This window comes from Papio anubis, chromosome 1 (genome assembly GCF_008728515.1).
Source record: "Papio anubis isolate 15944 chromosome 1, Panubis1.0, whole genome shotgun sequence".
In the NCBI taxonomy this organism is placed as follows: Eukaryota; Metazoa; Chordata; class Mammalia; order Primates; family Cercopithecidae; genus Papio; species Papio anubis.
This window is the reverse complement of record NC_044976.1, coordinates 15838456-15857462: the sequence shown is the minus strand read 5'-3', so window position 1 is coordinate 15857462 and position 19007 is coordinate 15838456. Positions and strand designations below refer to the sequence as shown.

General features: G+C 56.0%; 1 protein-coding gene across 13 annotated transcripts in view; it reads right to left on the bottom strand.

The window, feature by feature from the left end:
* Nucleotides 1–19007, bottom strand: part of ARHGEF10L (Rho guanine nucleotide exchange factor 10 like) — a 178794-nt gene that overhangs the window by 61027 nt on the left and 98760 nt on the right. For 9 of the 13 annotated variants that reach the window (XM_021936648.2, XM_021936647.2, XM_021936646.2 and 6 more), the window contains 9 exons: nucleotides 18087–18193; nucleotides 15065–15142; nucleotides 13830–14009; nucleotides 12480–12596; nucleotides 10924–11016; nucleotides 9461–9634; nucleotides 4607–4752; nucleotides 2543–2557; nucleotides 2105–2286 (listed from right to left, as the gene is read on the bottom strand). In XM_021936648.2, coding sequence (XP_021792340.2) covers nucleotides 2105–2286; nucleotides 2543–2557; nucleotides 4607–4752; nucleotides 9461–9634; nucleotides 10924–11016; nucleotides 12480–12596; nucleotides 13830–14009; nucleotides 15065–15142; nucleotides 18087–18193 — 1092 coding nt within the window. The remainder of the gene's footprint in view (nucleotides 1–2104; nucleotides 2287–2542; nucleotides 2558–4606; nucleotides 4753–9460; nucleotides 9635–10923; nucleotides 11017–12479; nucleotides 12597–13829; nucleotides 14010–15064; nucleotides 15143–18086; nucleotides 18194–19007) is intronic. The other 4 variants (XM_021936649.2, XM_021936650.2, XM_021936660.2 and 1 more) reach the window with 1 other exon arrangement.

Sequence of the window (19007 nt, the reverse complement as noted above, 5' to 3'; positions counted from 1 at the left end):
TGGTGGAAGAAGCGGTCAGTTAACGAAGGTGGGTGGTAGGAGGTGGTGGGGAGAAATATCAGCGTGGTGGGACAGTCATGGGGTGAGTGGGCCCAGATCCCCAGTAATGAGACAGATGGAGTAAGGATGAGATGGGGGTACGGGGCGGCAGCTAGAGATAGAGCAGGAGGGTCCAGGAGGACCAGATGGGAAGGCTTTGAACACCGGGCTAGGAATCTGGACTATATTCTCTAGGCCATGATTTTGCACACTGAGGTCTTATGAAGCCCCAGGGGAATGGAGGGGAAGCCTTAATGGGGGTTTTCATTGAGACAATGATCTGAAAAACAGGTGCGTATCCTGAGTCACCTGTGTGGAATGAGTTTAAAGCCACACTCTGCTGCCTGGTATCAAGGCTTCCATGGACTGTGGCACCTGAATGGTCACCGGGCAACAAGCAAAGAGCGTGGTGAGCTTGGGATGTGGACAATGCGCTCACATCAGAGGGGCTCTGCAGTGACCCAAACTGGGGAGCTCATGGGAAATGCAGATCCCCAAAGGGCACACTGTGGCACAGGCAGGAAAACGCAGAGGCACCTGCCCACCAGGGCCTGCGCCACATCCACATTGTGAGCAAATTTGTTTCAGCAAAACAACATCATCCATCAAGTTACATTAATGCTGTTAATTGGAATGTTATGGTTTTGTAGCTTTATTTTTATTCAATTTGTGATTTGGTTTTGGTTTTATGGTTCTTCAAAGGCTATAAGCAGAAGGCGTTGATTTCAGGAGGGTTTGTATTTGTATATATTTGAATACAATATAATGAAGGGTTCCACAAGAACTTCTTTCCCCTTTAGAAGGGGTCTGGCAGTACGTGACTCTGGTTTGAGGAATGCGGCTACAGACACGTCATTGTCACTGAAGGAGGGATCCCCTAAGCAACCCTGGAGTGCATGAAGGATGCTAGACTCCGCGGCCAGCAGAAAGGAACCCTGTGCCCCAAGCGGCGGCGAGGGAGAGTGCGGTCGAGCCAGCGCAGAAGGTGCCTCTGAGGAAGGCACGTGGGCCAGAGGATTCTTCCTACCCAGCAGAGCTGCGGAAAGAGACAGCATCTGGAAGTGGGCACAGCTGTCCCAGACCAGCACCCAGACGGCAAGAGTAGGTGGTGCAATCGCTCCCTCAGAATTTCCAGAATTGTGAGCGGCCCATGAGGCAACCTCCCGGGTCAGACAGTAGACAGAGGGGGAAGTGAAACCCCAGTGCCTTTCTCACCCATGGAAGATGCCTCTGGGCACAGGGTTCCTTTCTGCTAGCCCTGCAATTTAGCATCCTGCATGCATTCAAGGAACACTTATTAACGCCCATCGTGCCCTGGGTTCCCGGACAGGGCTGCAGCCAGGCTGAGAGGAGAGACATCAACCGGTCAATCACTCATAAAGGGGAAAATGCACCAGAGGTCTCGAGAGCACAGGAGGGGCAACCTGGCTCAGCACGAGGGCATAAGAAAAGGCTTCTCTGAGGAAATGCCATTTGAGCCAAGCATAGATGAGACAAAAACAGGATGGCAGGAGAGTACTTGGCAAAAGGCGCAGGCTGGAGAGGGCATGGTGGGAGGGAGCGTGGCCCATCCAGGAGCCCAGAGAGGCTGGCATGGCTGCAGCAGAGAGAAGGGGCAAAGGGAGGTGAGTGAGGCAGGTGGGGCACCCCCAGGACCGGCAATGGAAAGCCACTAGGGAAGGATGACACGCACTGATCTGACCTGCGTTTTGAAGAATCAGTCCTGGGGACAGGCAGAGGATGGACAGGGAGGGGGCACAGGTAGGAGGAAGGAAGGAGAGCGGCCAGGTAGCTGCCACAGCAGGACTGGGTGTGTGGCACACAATGTGGAGACGGAGCAAAGTGCATGGATTGGGAGATGTACCTGCGCACACCCAGGTGAGGCCGTAGCTCTGCATTTCGGTCCAGGGTGGGGCTGCAAAACCAGCAAGAGCTTCCCGGCCAAGCCACCCATCAGCCTGTGTAGGAGTCCCCAAGACGGGGCCAAGCCTGGGTAGGAGCAGCCCAGGCTGTGGCTGGTGAGGGCGAGGGTGATGCATGCAGGGCACAGAGAGGAGGTACTCACTCTGGGCCTGCCCTGAGGTGGAGGCCTTCTTGGCGCCTGCGTGCTGGATGAGCACATTGTCCTTGTCATAGGTGCCACCGTCCTGGCCCACCTCCACCACCTGCACCTGGGGCAGCGCCGTGTTCCACTTCACCACGTACTTGGGCCCCAGGGGCACCAGGCTGCTGATCTCCAGCTGGCCCCTGTCGGGACAGAGAGGACGAGGCCCTGGAGAGGCTGCAGCCACCCCGCCCCAGGGCTGGCCCAGGGCAATGCTCCTCCACACCAGCTCAGCCAGGCTTCACGCAGCCCCAGCGCAAGACCTCAGGCCAAAACCAAGCCAGGCAGAGCAGGGAGCCCTCACCAGGGTAGAAGCACCAGGCGCCCAGGGCCCAGCCCCATGTCCAGAACCACATGCCACCAGAGCCCCAGAGCCCCGGAGCCCCCTGAACCGCGTACCTGTGGTTGGCAGGCCTGGGAAAACAGACAAGAAGGAAAGGGAGGTTGTTATTACAAAGGAGTGGCTAATCTGGGGGCTGTGACCCCATGGGGGGCCGGCCATGGGGCTGGAAGGACAGACAGCCTCCTGCGGGGAGTGAGGGCATCAGAGGCCAGGTGTGGACAGAGGCGGGCCTTCCTTCATCTCTAGGTCTCACAACAGCCCCGCTAGGAAGCTTGGATGATCCCAGACAAGGACACTGATTCTCAGCCAAGTGAAGTGACTCAGCTCAAATCACCCAAACTGATTCCCCAAAACTGGGCCACTAGCACTCCACTTTGCACTTTGCGCTAGAGCAACATGAAGGCAGAGAGGGTATTCATCATACCGCGGCACCGTATGATGTCCAGGATATAAATGGGACTGAAGAATTACCATCTTTGACTGAGTGAGTGAGTAAATGAACGAATGGGTCAGCCACAAGCCCTGCCCAGACCCATCTGTGACAGAGGCTTCCTTGCCTGAGTCCGTAACCAGGCCCTGAGCTCCTGGAGGCGGGGGCCAGGTCTCGGTCTACATTCAATAGATTCATAGACGGGTGGACAAATGGGTGGATGGTGAATGAGTGTGCAGGTCCTGAAACAGCCCTGTTTGTCCCCTTTCAGGACTCGTGATCGGTAACCACAGAAAATCCCCAAACCTACTCTGGCCAAACCCAGGAAGGCCCAAGCTGACTCAGTCCAGAGCCTAGAACTGATTCAGCTGGGAGGCGGGAGAGCTATGCTGGGATTCACATTCTACCGAGGTGATTGTTTCCCTCCTAGATTTCGGTGATTGTGGCCATACTATTGCTTCTGTGATGCTTTTTTAAAGTGGTGTCAAGGTGGGGCACAGTGGCTCACGCCTGTAATCCCAGCACTTTGGGAGGCCGAGGCAGGCCAATCACCTGAGGTCAGGAGTTTGAGACTAGCCTGGCCAACATGGTGAAACTCCGTCTCTAATAAAAAAACAAAAACAAAAAAAAAGCTAGGTGTGGTGGCGGGTGCCTACAATCCCAGCTACTTGGGAGGCTGAGGCAGGAGAATCGCTTAAACCCGGGAGGCGGAGGTTGCAGTAAACTGAGATCGTGCCATTGCACTCCAGCCTGGGAGACAGAGCAAGACTCCATCTCAAAAAAACAATAAAATAAAAAAAAATAATAAAAATAAAATAAAAGTCTTGTCAAATATTGAGAGCAGAGATTCTCCTAAGAGCCTGGCTAGAAAAACCACCGCTGAAGTTCTCAGGGAGCATTTGATAGAGAGTCCCCCGCAGGACCAAGCAGGGGACACGAGCAGGTGAGCCGGGCAGGGCAGGAAGGCTGGAGAACAGCAGGGCCCAAGACCCAGCACCAGGCCCACACAGCCTCGGGCAGCCAGGCCCCAGAATGTTGGATCTCTCCTATGTCTCACCCGTGGTTTGGGCTCCCTGTGTGAGTAAAACATAAGATACCCAGAAGCCTAAAGCAACTGACGGGCCACATCTTCAGGCTCCGGCCTAAAGCCTCGCCCTCACCCCGCACCAGGGCTCCGGCTCCCAGGCATAGCCCAGCAGCTGGGCTCTAGGCATTTCCACAACCCCTGGCCCAGAACCAGGAAACCAGGCTCCTCTGGGCTGATGACGATGCTCTGGTCTGTGGGGGAAAGGCAAAGGCTCACATTGAGAAATTCTGCGATCTGGCCAGAGCAAAACAGATCTGAGTTAAAGCCACAGGGATATGGGGTAGATACAAGGAAGAATCTCATGAATTTCAGTGTGGACAAAACCACTGTTTAGTCACCAACTGCAGAGTTCCAGAACAGACAACTCTGTACCATGGACAGCTGTGTGCCCAAGGCTGAGGGCTGCCCCTGATGACTGCTCCAGGTACTTCCCAGCATTGGGGACCAGCGGCAGAGCAGGCCGAGAGGGATGGAGAGGAATATTGGAAATCTAAACCAAGCTCATGTGGGGTCCCACTGCAGTGGGTGGCAGAGAGACTGGAGTAGGGCGGGACGGAGCATCTAGGAAGGGGTGCTTGCCCCCTCCAACCCAGGCTCACTTACTTGAAGTTGATGTTGGCGCAGACAAGCATGTCATTGAGCAGGAAGACCCGACGCTCCTTGGACTTAATTAGCTGCCCACGGTCACCGTACACGGTCTCCGTCAATGTCTCACACAGGAGCAGCTGCCGCTGGCCCGAGGTCAACAGCTGGGGGAGGGGCAGGGAAGGTCAGCATCAGCATCGTGGCCCGGCGGCTTTACCACGCCACAGACCCAGAATCCTCCCATGGTGCAGAAAGGGAGACTGAGCCTGGGAGAGGCGGAGGAGGTGGAGCTACTCCTTCCATCCCTGGGTGACAAGATGCACTGGGGAGGAAGACCAGAGGACCACACGCTGGGGTCTCCTTTCTGGGGAGGCCTTGGGGAGTCTGAGCATTCACCAGCACCCGTGTGGGCCCAGCAGCCAGTGCCCCCTTCTCAGATGAGCCAGCCATTGCCAGCCCCTCTGTAGGGATTCTGCTTGATTGCCACTGCCAAGGACACAGCTCTGGAGTTACAGAGGTAGCTCTGCCCCCGTCCCCACTCCTGCTGTGAAGCCCTCGGGCAGGTCACTTCGCATGTCCAAGCCTCAGTTTACTCAGCTACGAAGTGGGGGCAATTACCTCTACTGCTCAGATCACACAAGGTAATGAACATGTGACCAGGTCTGGCTACACGATTCTTGGGGTCCAGTGCAAAATGAAAACATAGGCTCTTGTTCAAAGTGACTATGAATTTCAAGATGGCCATAGCAGAACATGAAAGCAAGCATGGCGCCCTTCTGGGCACCAGCCGTGTGTGATGGCACAGGTCCCGTGTGATGGCACGGGTCATGGCCTGAGAGGCCAGCCCTGTATGTGTGCTCCATAGACAGCTCCTGTCTGTGATAGTCTTTCTGGTGGAGCAGGCGTGGCCTTGTGCAGGGGACCCCAGCCTGCACCCCAACCTGTTGAAAGCCTTGGCCTGTCTCGCCTCTTAGGTAGCCTCATGACAGAGTTGGAACAGACCTGCCAGTCTATAACACCACCTTCTGAGGACAAAGACTTTCACACCCCAGGCATCGGAGCAGGCGCTTGGCAACCTCAGGCTGGGGATGTCAAGACCCCCCTGCTGGTGTCGGGGCCACTAACTCACCCAGGGACCCCCTGGGAAAACGTCTTTTTTCTAACGGGGATTTTTTTCCGGGGGGGGGAGGGAAGATATTCAGCAAAATTCATTCCCAAAACCCGTGACTCTGACGACAACCATTACGCTCCCCTTCCTTCCCCATCCTGTCTGGGAAAAGGACAGATCACCCCAAGCCTCCCCGGGAGAGAAAAAGACAGATCACCCCAGGCATCCCCAGGAGAGAAAAGGACAGATCACCCTGAGCCTTCCTGGGACAGAAAAGGACAGATCACCCCGAGCCTCTCCAGAGAAAAAGACAGATCACCCCCGAGCATCCCCAGGAGAGAAAAGGACAGACCACCCCGAGCCTCCCCGGGAGAGAAAAGGACAGACCACCCCAAGCCTCCCTGGGAGAGACTGCTGTTGTTCTCCAAAGCATCATCTCTCTCAAGTCAACACACAACCAAAAGTCCCAGTGGGACCAAATGCCCAGTGTGTGCCAGGCACTGAGGACGGCACTCAATATTCCACATCTCATTGAATCAGCTCAGCAGTCCTTGAGGCCCTCCCCATTGCCCAGGTGAGGAAACCGAGATTCCAGGGGTAAAGTGACCTGCTGAGACCCGCCTGCTGTTGATTGACAGCACAGGACAGAGCAGGCCATGTTCACCGTTCCCTGCATTGAGCAGCTAGTGCATAGTGTGACAGGAGCCAGGGGAGGCCCCGCCACTCCTAACATGCAGAACTCAGGGTCCTCCATGGCTGCTAAGGCCAGGCTCCGCCTCACTATTTCCACAAGCAAACCAAATGCCAACTCAAGAGAGCACTACTTGGACCCTGAAGACAGCAGGGCCCCCCACCCCAAGGGCTGACCAATGTGCCAAGACCCAGAACTTGGAAGAGGAAAGTCCCCTGGGCTCTGGCAGTCAGCCCCTGCCCCTTTGGCAGATGAAAACCAAGAAAAAGAAAAAGAAAACCAGGATGTTGCACAAACGTCCCCTTTGGAGGCTCCTGCGTAGGCTATTTTGAAACAGCTGGCATGGTTCCGTTTCGGGTTACACCCAGTTTCGTTTCTGCTTCTCCCTGGGTGTTGGTGATAGGGACATCACTGAACAGGTCACAGAACTGGCCAGGACTGTCCAGGGAGGGCCCTGGAAGGGAAGCCCAGGGTGCAGGCCCCACCACACTCTTCCTAACATCTCACACGGTCCAACCCACCCTTACCTGGCAAATGGAGAAACGGAAGCTTAGAGCCTCCAGTCCTTTGCCCAACATCAAACAGCCAGGGCCCACCTCACAGAACAGGAGAGGGCAGAATGGCTGTTTCCAAGCACTACAGAATTGATTTCCTCCTCCCAAGAGGCCTCTCCCCACTGCGGCTGCAGGGGTGTATGAGGCAAAGCAAGAGAAAGCCTCTTGGTCACCAAAAAGGGAGCTGAAGGTGGGGAGAGGAGAAGATTCCTGAGCACAAAGGCCAGCACGGGTGGCCATGGCTTCAGCGGGGCTGAAGGCTTTTTCTCCCGAGACATTCCAAACTCGAGGCTTGTGTGGGGGATGGCTCAGTTAGTCCTGCCTGGAACCAGGGGGTGGAGAGTGACCCTGCCCCTCACGCCCAACCTGAGCCAAGTGGATGGGGACATCCTGAGGAGAGGGCGCTGTCCCCTGCTCATCTCATCTTCCCCAGCCCAATCCTTTAGGAGTAGGTAAAGTGAACTCAGATGCCTTAGAGGCCAGCAGGTAACATCAGTGGGAAAGGTGGGTGGGGACCAAGGGGAAGAGGTCACCTGTCACTCAGGGGGCTGGTGCTGCGTGGGAAGGTGGGCCAGTGAGCCAGCTCTTCCTACCCTCCAAGGAGACCCACAAGTCTGAATTTTATACGATCCCTCCCAATTTTTAAATGTTGGCAACTACTGCCATGTTCTTAAAAATACCGTATGGGCCAGGCGCAGTGGCTCATGCCTGTAATCCCAACACTTTGGGAGGCTGAGGCAGGAGGATCACTTGATCCCAGGAGTTTGAGACCAGCCTGGGCAACATAGTGAGACCCCATCTCTATTAAAAAAAAAAATTTAATTAGCTGGATGTGGTCGCTCATACTTGTAGTCCCAGCTACTTGAGAGGCTGAGGCAGGAGGCTCACTTGAGCCCAGGAGCTCAAGGCTGTAGTGAGCCATTATTGCACCACTGTACTCCAGCCTGGGCAACAGCATGAGGTCCTGTTTCAAAATAAAATGAAAATGAATATTAAATTAAACAGGATAAAATACTGTGTGGGCCACAACACAACCTGCAACCTCAATTTAGCCCGAAGCAGGAGAGTCCGAAGATGCGGGTTGCCTGAAGCTCGGCACTGCAGGGGATCCTACAGGAGGACTTGTCCCCACCCCACTTCACAGCCATGGGGTGGAGAGCAAAGAGGCTGATGCAAGTTAGACAGCACTCTACACTGTAAAGTGCAGGGCACACGGAAAGGGCCACCGTCCCTCTGGGCACTCCTTCCTGGACTCTTAGAAAGGTCTTCCCCATGCTGCTAAAACCTCCCTCCCGGAAACGGCCAGCCACAGGCCTTAGTTCCGCTTCTAGGACCCCACAGAGCCAAGAGGCTCCCAGTCTATTCTCCAGAAGATTTGAACCTCTCCCTATGACCTCACACAGTATCCCTTCTCCAAAGAACAGTCCTGCAATGTGCCCAGGGCCTGGGCACCCCAGCCTGAACTATCCCAGCCCTCCCCAACCCTCCAGTAGGTGAGCAGGGGGGCCGGGGTGTGGGACCTCCCAGAGACCCCAGCACAGCACCAGGCAGTTCATGTCATATGCTGAGAGGGAAGAAGAGGGACTCCAGTGACCAACAGGTGACTCTGTGGGGTGACCTCGTGCTTTAAAAACAGGCTCCTCTGTGGACTCATTTGCAAGTCTTTTTTTTTTTTTTTTTTCCTTTGGAAACATAGTGTTTTGCTCTATCACCCAGGCTGGAGTGCAGTGGCACAATCTCGGCTCACTGCAACCTCTGCCTCCTGAGTTCAGTTGAGCCCTCCTACCTCAGCCTCCCCGAAATGGGATTGCGGCGCAGCACCAAGCCTGAAGCCACTTTTTGTATTTTTTAGTAGAGACAAGGTTTCACCATGTTGGCCAGGCTGGTCTTGAACTCCTGACCTCAGGTGATCTGCCTGCCTCAGCCTCCCAAAGTGCTGAGATTACAGGTATGAGCCACCATACCCGGCCCAATTTTTTTTTTTTTAATAGCATGTTCCTAAGGGGCAACCCCAAAACGTGGTATGGACTTTTCATCTTTCTTCTTGTGTTAAGGACAGTCAGGAAGCTGCTTTGCTAGCTCCCTCTTTCACTGCAGCAGCCCTGGGGCTCTGGTGCTATTAAATGCTCCTCGTTTCAAAGGGAAGAAGTGAGGTTCAGAGAGGGTGGGTGATTCCCTTGAGGGCACACAGCAAGCACCTGTGGCAAAATCTGGATTTAAACCCAGATTCTGACTCCAGAGCCTGCTCATTTAACTAGGCTTTGATTTCTGGAGTCTTTACTGGAAATCACACTGATGCGCAAAATGAACTTTTATCCTAAAATAACATGAATAGGAATGAACGTGGAGGTCCCGCTGAGGATCCAATCCTCAAGGTCACGTCTAGGGGCCTGGAAGAGCGAGGCCTCCCCTCCCTCAGAGAACACTGCCACCTAGTGGGTGGCGTGAGTCAGGGGCATGGGCAGGAGCGCAGGTGAGGGCAGGCAGGTGAGGGCAGGCAGGTGGGAGGACCGGTTCACCTTATTGAGGCTGCTGCGGTCGCTGACGCTCTTGGTCAGCTGCTGGATCTCAGCCACCTGGTCAGCCAGACGCTTCTGCTCGTTCAGCTTCTCTGCCAGCGTCTCCAGCTCCGTGAGGGCCAGCTGCAGCGACAGCCTGTCCGGGTGGCCCCTGGGGGTGTTCTTCAGCATGTCCTGCCGGGCCAGAGCCGAGACTGAGCAGCCCACCCATGACCAACTCTACCCCGGCCTGGGGCAAAGCCTCACCCTGCGCACCCCACTACACACACTCGGTCTGCAAAGGGCCCGGCCTGAGGCCAGGACACATGGCACCAGATGCAGAGCAAGACCTCAAGATACAGCTAATGAATGAAAAAGAAAACAAAAGCATGGATCTTTCTAGGAATAGACTCAAATGAACTGAAAGCAGGCTCTCAAACAGATATTTATCCAGCCATGTTCATAGCAGCATTAGCCACAGTCGCCAAAATGTGGAGGCAAAAATGTCCATTGACAGACGAATGGGTAAACAAAATGTGGTCTCTCCATACAATGGCATATCATTCAGCCTTGAAAAGGAGGGAAAATCAGACACGTGCTAGGACACGGATGAATCTTGAGGATCTTATGCTAAGGAAAACAAACCAGTCAAGAAAAGAAAAACATTGTGTGATTCCACGTATACGTGTTCTCCTAGAGCAGTCAGAGTCATAGAGACACAGGGTAGAATGGTGGTTGCCAGAGGCTGTGGGAAGGGAGAATCGGGAGTTGTTAAATGGGCACACAGTTTCGGTTTGGGATAATGAGAAAGTTCTGGCATGGGTGGTGGTGATGGTTGCAGAACAATGTGAATGCACTGAACTGTACACTTAGAAATGGTTGTGATGGTAAATAAATGTATAGATCAATCACTGACCAATTGATAAATGGTATGGTTACATAAGAGCCTACTCCCACAGCCCGGCAGCACTGAGAGTGGAGAGGAATATGCCACCAGACCCCTCAGTCTGGTAACCACCCTCTCAGCTCCCTGATGAGGACCAGCCCCTGCCCAAGGACCCTTAGCAGTTGGGACAGTGTCCCAGGCTCTCCAGGACCCTGTGTGGGGCTAACGTCCCTTAGGCATCCCCTGTTCTGCAGCTGGAATCTGAACTGGCCAAGCTCAGCACGTTTACTGGACATCTCCATGCCAGGAGCCCCGTGGGTCCTGGGATTCCCTGTGCCTTCATTCCCTTCCTGCAACCTAGGCTCAGGCCACCAGCAGCCTCTCGGCATTCCCCACAGAGGGGTGTGCCAACTGAGCTGTGAGTTATGATCAGTGTCACTCTAGAAGTGGAGAAAGATGAGGCCAGAGTCCCACAGCAGGTTGGGTGGGTTGTGGATCATGGACAAGAGCCCGGACCTCCTCCCCCCCACCCCAGGAGTCGCCTCCCAGCCCACAGGCAAACCCTGTGGGTCGAGGCTGCTGGAATCCCGAGCGGTACCTGAAGCAGAAGGATGAACTGTGGGAACCTCTGGATGGGCTTGACCATCAGCCCGTAGAGGGTGACACGGTCTGGGCTGCACACCTGCCGTCGCTGGTGGAGACAAGTTTCCGTCATTCGCTGACTCCCTGCAGAGAGGGCCCAGTGCCCCAGAGTCCAGACACTGTCCCCATTCTGGGGTCCTCTCCCCAGGCCCTAAGACCCTGCCCATCCCTGGGCTTGCAAGAAGAGCTGACAGAGGTCCCTGGTTCCGCGGCCAGGGATCCCTCCCACCACCAGTGCCCCTGCATGGCCCCACACCCTCAGGAGACTAAAGCAGTCATCTTAAGGTCTCTGGACTAAAGGCATGACTGGGAAACTCGGCAATTTATTCAAGACATCAGACTTCTAGAAGTGGCCAAGGCAACCATTCCCCCCACTTAAACTAAACGCAGACAGGTTTGGGCTAGGATAAGGGGCAGGGCAGAGGGGGGGCCTTCTGTCCTGTCTCTTGCATCTGCCCCCTACTCCATCCACACACCTGTTACCTGGTCCTGGCCCCCATATGCTGCAATCCCACAGTTTCTCCACCTGCCTCCACTTCCATCTGCCCCAGCTCAAAATCCTTCAATGGCTCCCCATTGCCTGAAATATTACATCCTAGGCCCTGAGCCTGGAGGTCTAGAACCACCCAAACTGAACTCAGCTGCCTCTCAGTGTGCACACTCAGGCCTTCTCTCCTGGGACTCCCCAACAGACATCAGTGCTCCCAGAATCCAAACAGACCTTCCCACCCCTCTCCTCCTGCCTCTGACCTTTGCCCCACTATCCTTACACCTGATATAGCCTCTCCTCTGTCTTCTACCTGGCACAATCCCACCATTCCCCACCAGGGCCCATGTCAGATGGCAGCTCCTCCTGATCCCCTGTTCTTTTCGATGCAGACAGTGGGTTCCTCCACCGAGGCCGCGGCATCTAACCTGGGCTGCCTGCACATGTGTGCATCTCCTGGCACCTAGCCCAGCTGCATCCTCTGCCAGCCAGCAGGCTCCCTGCCGGCAGGGGCTCTGACTCACCAGACTACACTCCCAGAGAAATCAGCGGAGCCTGGGCACAGCAGCACATGAGAACTCTGAAGTTTTCGAAGCCTTTAACCTTTACTCTCCCACGCAATGCCCAAGATACTCCTTTAAGGAATTTTCTCACCCTTTCATAAATGAGGAAAAGGAACCAGCTTAGCAACCCTGGAGCCACAGCCCGCCACAGGGCCAGCCAGGTGGACCCACGCACTCACCAGGGCACAGGAGGCAAAGGCTCAGCGAGATGACACAGGTCTCCCCTCCACCCTGCCAAAGCTCCAGGATCCCAACTGCTTAGAGACACTTGGCTACCCTCCTCCCAGGGGCAGGAGGGAATGATTTTCCTCCCATGGGACTGGGCTGCCCCAAAAGGAAGAAGGGAGGTGTCCAGGCCAAAGCTACGATGTCATACCCAAAGCTGGGGCCAGAATGCTCCCTCCCGCCTGAGCAATCTCCCTGCCCACCCCGACCAGGCCCGGTACCACCGTGGAGGCCCACCTTGAGGAACTCGAGGAAGGCAGGCTTGGTGAGGCAGGCCTTCTTGATGATGGACATGGCGCTGGTGAAGTTGTTCACATAGTCACTGTACACGTCTAGCACCATGGACTTGGAAAACTGAAACGAGGCCGGTGTGGGCCAGGGAGGCCGCCTCAGTGCAGGGAGCGGAAGGAAACGAGGCAAGTATGGGCCAGGGAGGCTATCTCAGTGCAGGGAGCGGAAGGGCAGCCTGCACTCACCCCATGCTCCCTTAGTGCCTCGAGCTGTGCAAACCCATCACCCTCACTGGGGTGAGGACATGGGGCTCAGAGAGGTAGAGAGGCCGGCCTGAGGTCACAGGTGGGATGGGGTGGTGCCATGGGAGAGCCCAGGGGGCCTTCACCTCCCAGGTCTCCATCCCCAGTGCAGCAGCCCAAGCCCACAGGTGGAGGGAGGAGAGGTGGGGAGAGAGGAGAGGGGTGGGGGGAGGGTGGGGGCAACACCCATTCTACTGCATTCATTCATGAAAGCGAATGCCCCTGGCCCTCCGCCTTTAAGGAGAGTGCTCCTGGCCTCTCACCAGGCAGTGTGCCCAGAGTTGAGTTGCCGAGGGAGGGATGGTCGGCCCAGACCATCCCTCTCACCAGAGCCCCTTGACATACACCTGGAACGTCGGACCTATTTAGTGACTCTATTGAGCACTATGGCTTTCAAAAAAAAAAGTTTTTTTCTTTTAGCAAAACCTTATCACCTAAAACACATCAAAGCAGAGTGCTACCAATGTGACCTTCCCTCACCCCATGACCCTCAGACTTCAGCCAGAACAGCCAGAAATCCAGTGCACCCCTCATTCCACAGATGGGAAGCCTGGGCCCAGCGTGGGCCCTGGACCTGCCCTAGGTTGCAGAAGTGAGCTGGGACCACAACCAGGTCCCCCGGATCATGAGCCAGTGCCCCTTCCCCAGCACTGCGGCACGTCCTCTCGGGGCCAAAGTTGTGGTCTTTCACAGCATTTCACACTGGCTTGTCACCCCTCAAGTGCTCGGTAAGGGAGCTTGCAACCGGCCAGGTGGCTGCCCACAGTGACTGGGAGGCCAGGGGCGCTGCCACCCAGGAGGAACCAGGACAGCCACCTGGCTCCGGCAGCACCATGGCCTGCCAGGTATAACCGAGGACATCCTGGCCACTTCAAGGTGTCACACTCACCCCTAGATCAGGTCCGGAAGACTCAGAGACCCTGCCACCCTCTAATCCCACTGACTTGAACAAGGAGAGCAGGCAGAGGCAGGAGACTGGACTGCATGGCCCCGGGGTCAGACTGGTTGTCGTTTTACCTTGGTGGGCTGGGGGAAAAGTTTGGGGGACACTTACCGAGGCCACGAAGAGGTCCCCGATCTTCTCGGTGGAATCCCACTCAGCCACGCGGGAGGACAGGGCGATCTGGAACATGGAGTGGCAGTGCAGGATCTCCTTCACGCGGAAGAACACCACCTGGCACTTGCGGGCACTCAGTGCCTTGGGCTCCATCTCCATCAGGGGGTTGCGGTAGTCCTGCCGGGGAGGGCGGGGTGAGGCCACAGGCCAGGCCGCAGCCTCTCTCCCTACCTGCCTTCGTGCAGAACTCAGCCAACCATGAATGGTCCTTCCTGTGGCGCGGGTGGAGGCACTCATCCCTCAGTCATGTGTCCTTCTGGAAGGATCTCCATCAACATAACACCTTGGCCTCACTGGCCACCCACAACACCCCCATGCTTCTGTGTTAAATTGGGTGGGAGGAAGAGGGTCTTTTATGTGCCATCTGCCGGCAAGGAGCTCCTTGGAGGCCGGCCTGAGGGCAAAGCTCTGCCTGTCACTGAGCCCGTGAGTGGTAAGGTCACTACAAGCTCCCTTGGCTCCCACACCCAGCGTCACTCTCCAACCAGCTTTGTCAGAGACAGGTGATATGTTCATCTCTACCTGCCTGACGCCTAGGATCTCTCTCTGAGGATCCAAACTGGAGAGGGAAAGAGAGGGTATCATGAGCAACAATTCCCTGCCCCGGGGGTCTTACTCTGGTAGCCCACAACATCCCAGAAAAGTCACTGTCTCAGGGATTCAAACACTGTCTCAGGGATTCTCAGGTTGGCACATACTAGTCACTTCATGCAAGCATCCAATCAGCAATCCCTGGGCCTCCTGATGCAATAAAGAGGACTCGATCCTACCCCTCCTGATGCAAGAAGGAGGACTCCATCCTACACATTTTCCCACCTAAGGATCTCAGGAGGATGGGAAGACATGGTCCAAGCCCCAGGGGCTCCCAGAGTGTCAGGAAGGACACAGTCCCTTCCAGACATAAATGGGGGTATATGCCCTCAGCTCTCCAGGAGTCATTTCAAAGAATCCCATTTTGTTCAGAAAGAAGACACTCCCGTGAACACCAGGGCACCAGGGATTCTTGCTGCCTACATTTGGAGGTTCTACTGTCTGTCCCCATAAAGCAGTGCTGGCTTATGGTCCTGTCCCCTCAAAACTGCCCACAGTCCCCAAACACTCCATGTAAAGTAACCCTCCAGGGCCCTCCCTGCTTCTCCCCAGAGACCCTTGAGAACTCCCTGAAGTCGCACCTGTAGTATCCGCTTCAGAGACTCCACGTAGCTGCCTTCGCTCTGCACGATGGAGCCCAGGATGTGCCTCCGGACCACCTGCTCGGGCCGAAAAGCACAGTCAGTGCACATGACACCTGCTGCACAGGGCCAGTGCCTGCTGTGGCCCAGGTGACAGGAAGGGGAGCTGATGACTACAGGACAGAGAAACCCATCCCTCCCAGTCCCACCTGGGACCACTGGGCCTGGTGGCTGCTCTTCCTTCCAGAGCCCCTGCCAACCCAAAAGAAATGCCCTATTGCCCAGGCTGCAGAATGGAGGCGGAAGGGCACATCCCAGGGAAAGCCCCTCTACGCACATACATCTGGGGGTGGGGTAATCACCACGCTCCTCCATGGTGGCAGGTGACCACCTCCATCTTTGGACAACTCTAATAGAAAATTCTAGGCCGGGCGAGGTGGCTCATGCCTATAATCCCAGCACTTTGGGAGGCAGAGATGGGCAAATCACCTGAAGTCAGGAGTTCAAGACCAGCCTGGCCGACATGGTGAAACCCCGTCTCTAGTAAAAATACAAAAATCAGCTGGGTGTGGTGGCGCATGCCTATAGTCCTAGCTGCTTGGGAGGCTGAGGCAAGAGAATTGCTGGAACCTGGGAGGCAGAGGTTGCAGTGAGCCGACATCGTGCCACTGCACTCCAGCCTGGGCAACAGAGCAAGACTTCATCTCAGAAAAAAAGAAAAAAGAAAAGAAAATTCTGTCTTAGCATTATCGTGAACTGAATCTCAGCTCCCTTCACTTGTGAATGAAATCCTTGAGCTATCCCTCTTCCACAAGACAGGCCTTGGGGTACTGTCCCCCCGCATGGGTGGTCTCTGCTTCCGGCTAAACATCCCCAGTCCCTTCTCCTTTCCCTCCCACCATCACCCTAATCCCTCCAGAAGCCTGGTCCACGGAGGGGACCACAACCCCTCAGCCTGCAGCACCCCATCGAGCGTGGTGTGGCTTGCACCTCCCTCAGCTGGGGATCTTTCCAACACAGTCACCTGGCTCCCACCCCAGACCTTCTGAAGTTCTACTGTCCTCCGAATGAGGTGCAACCTGGATATCAGGGATTTTGAAATCTTCCCGGGTGGCTCTATTGTGCAGCCTGGGACAACAGGACAGTTAGGACAGTGCTCACAGGTGTCACATGTGAGAGGGGTCCAAGGGGGAGCCCATCCCTCGCGATCTCAGGTTGGGAGGTGACTGACCCCCCGCTCTACCCCCACAGCTGTCCCGAGTGTCCATCAGGAGCCCACTGTCACTAGAACCCCGATCCCCTGCCCTACTCCCTCTGCTGCCTCCTCCTGCCTCCAGCAGGCTCTTCTCCCATCTTCTACTGCCCTGCCTGCAGCCAGGCCTGACCATGGCCTGGCCACACAGTCTCAGCAGATGGCAAGACCCCTGCCCCATTGTCGATCCATTGCCAACAATTCCCAGGTATTCAAGCAGCACCCAGAGCAGAGCACAAGGACATTTGGGGCCGTGTAACTCCCCGTGGTGGGGCTGTCCCATGCCTTGCAGGATGTTCAGCAGCTTCCCTGGCCTCTACCCATCAGATGCCAGTAGCAACCCAAGTGATGACAACCAAAATTGTCTTCAGATGTTGCCAAATATCTCCTGGGGGGCAAAAATCACCCTTGGTTGAGAGCTGCTGGCCCAGAGTAACTGACATTGCCTGATCCAGAAATTGCACAGGGCTGCAGGGGAAAGGCCCAGGGGCAGCACCAGGAGGACAGAGTCCCGGGCAGCACGAGCAGGAGTGGGAGGCCCGGATTTTGAGCTGCAGGTCTGGTCTCTCGGGCTCTCATAGCTGGGGCTTCGCCATCTCAAATGCCATGCTGGGCCGGGCAGGTACCATCCATGAGGGAGGCAGGTGGACTGCCATGAATGGGAGAGTAAGTGTCCTGAGAAGGGAGCTGCCTGCCCCAGCTCTGCTCTGGCCAGCTGCTGCCAGCAGGAGCCTGGTGGCTCTATCTTCCTGATTTTCAAAAAGGGCCAAGCGTCAGGATTTTCTGCTGACCAAAAAAATGGGAAATCCCTTCCATTGAGCTATCTGCCCTGACACATCCCGCTCAGTGGCCTCACAGCCAGAGGAACCAGGGATCTCGCACCCTGTTTCACAGCTGGCAAAACGCAGATAGCGAAGGGAAAACGTGACTGGGCTGAGATCCCAGAGCAAAGCCGCCCAGCCTCAGCATGATGCTCTACAATAAGAAAGCCTTTTTTTTTTTTTTGAGATGGAGTCTCGCTCCCTCTGTCGCCAGGCTGGAGTGCAGTGGTGCGATCTCGGCTCACTGCAACCTTTGCCTTCTGGGTTCAAGTGATTCTCCTGCGTCAACTTCCTGAATAGCTGAGACTACAAGCATGCACCACCATGCCCATCTAATTTTTTTTTTTTTTTTTTTTTTTTGTATTTTTATTAGAGACGGGGTTTCACCATGTTGGCCAGGATGGTCTCGAATTCCTGACCTCAGTTGATCCACCCATCTCACCCTCCCAAAGTGTTGGGGTTACAGGCGTGAGCCACTGCACCCGGCCAAGGAAGCCATTCTTAAAGAGCCTCAGTTCCTGGTGGGAGCTCGTGGCAGCACTGAGGCCCAGGGTGAGGACCAGTGGACAGATGGCAGGGGCTGGGCACCTACACACCTGCAGCCTCCCCTGAATCTGTTTTCCCATCTCATTCTTCAAATGACACCTTAGTCAGAAACAGCCAACAGGACAGCTCTGCGTGGCATGGAGTGGGAGGAGGCAAGCACTCTAGATGCTGGGAGCCCACCCCTAAAACCAACAGCACAGAGCACATGGGGTAGAAAGTGGGAAGCCTGTGCAGTGGCTGAGGAGAGAACCCAGGAGGCCCCTGCCCAGCTGGGCTCTGCCAAGAGCCCCCAGTCATCACATCCCCTGTGAGATCCAGACCAGCAGGGCCCCAGAGAACAGGCTGGAAGCCCCAAGCCACCCCTGCCCCTGCAGACCTCCACCTGCCCCACTCCCCCACAGACCTGCTGAGGGCTCAGGCCCTCTGGCATGGGGCCCAGCTCTGGGGCTGGGGGCTTGATGTCCGAAACGCTGACCTCCAGGAGCCCCATATCCTCCTCCTCCGAGTCACCTGGAAAGTCAGACGGGCTGATGACAAAGCTAAGGCAGGGACAGCACACCCTTCTCAGGCCTCAGGAGCTGAGAGCCCTCCTAGACCAGCCTTGGACCCGGGTCCTAGGGCACGAGCAGCTCCTGGGGCCCCGTGGGGTTACAGCCGCCCGGTTGCTCCTTCTCAGGAGTTCCCTGCTACGTCCCAGGGCCTGGAACAGTCCATCAGTGAACAATTGTGAGTGAGTGAGCGAGAGGGTAAACAGGCAGAAACCAAAGCCACATCCTGCGGGGCCTGGGCTCTTGGCATCCACGCTGCCAGAAGCCACTGTCCCTGCTCAGGCCCGCCCGCTCGGGCCTGGCGAAGGCCAGTCGCCCGTGTCCCCATCAGTAGGAACTAAAAATAGTTTTCTTCTGGAAGTCTAAAACGGGGAAGAAAATAAGCCCCAAGAAGAACAGGGCAGCGTGGTTTGGCACTTTCATTTCTAAATGAAAAATGCAGAGCTAAAGGGAAAAAGTTCAACGGGAGTCTGACAGGGAATCCTGGGCATGAGTGGAGCTGGACCTCGGACGGAGGACAGAATGAGATGGACAAAGGCCCAGGCCTCTGAGAGTGGGAGGAGGTCAGACAGTGAGGGAGGCTCCAGAGAGGGTTCCAGCCTCCACCAGAGCAAGGTACAGGTGCTGGGAGATGGGACCCCAGCTGCTGAGGGGCTCTGACTCCAGCGGCGGCTGTGGGCAGCAGTGAATGGGAGCTGTGAGGAAGCTGGGGAGGAAAGAAGAAGCGGCAGCGATCCCAGGGGTGGGAGGGGGCAGGGATACCCCAGTAGGCCCTT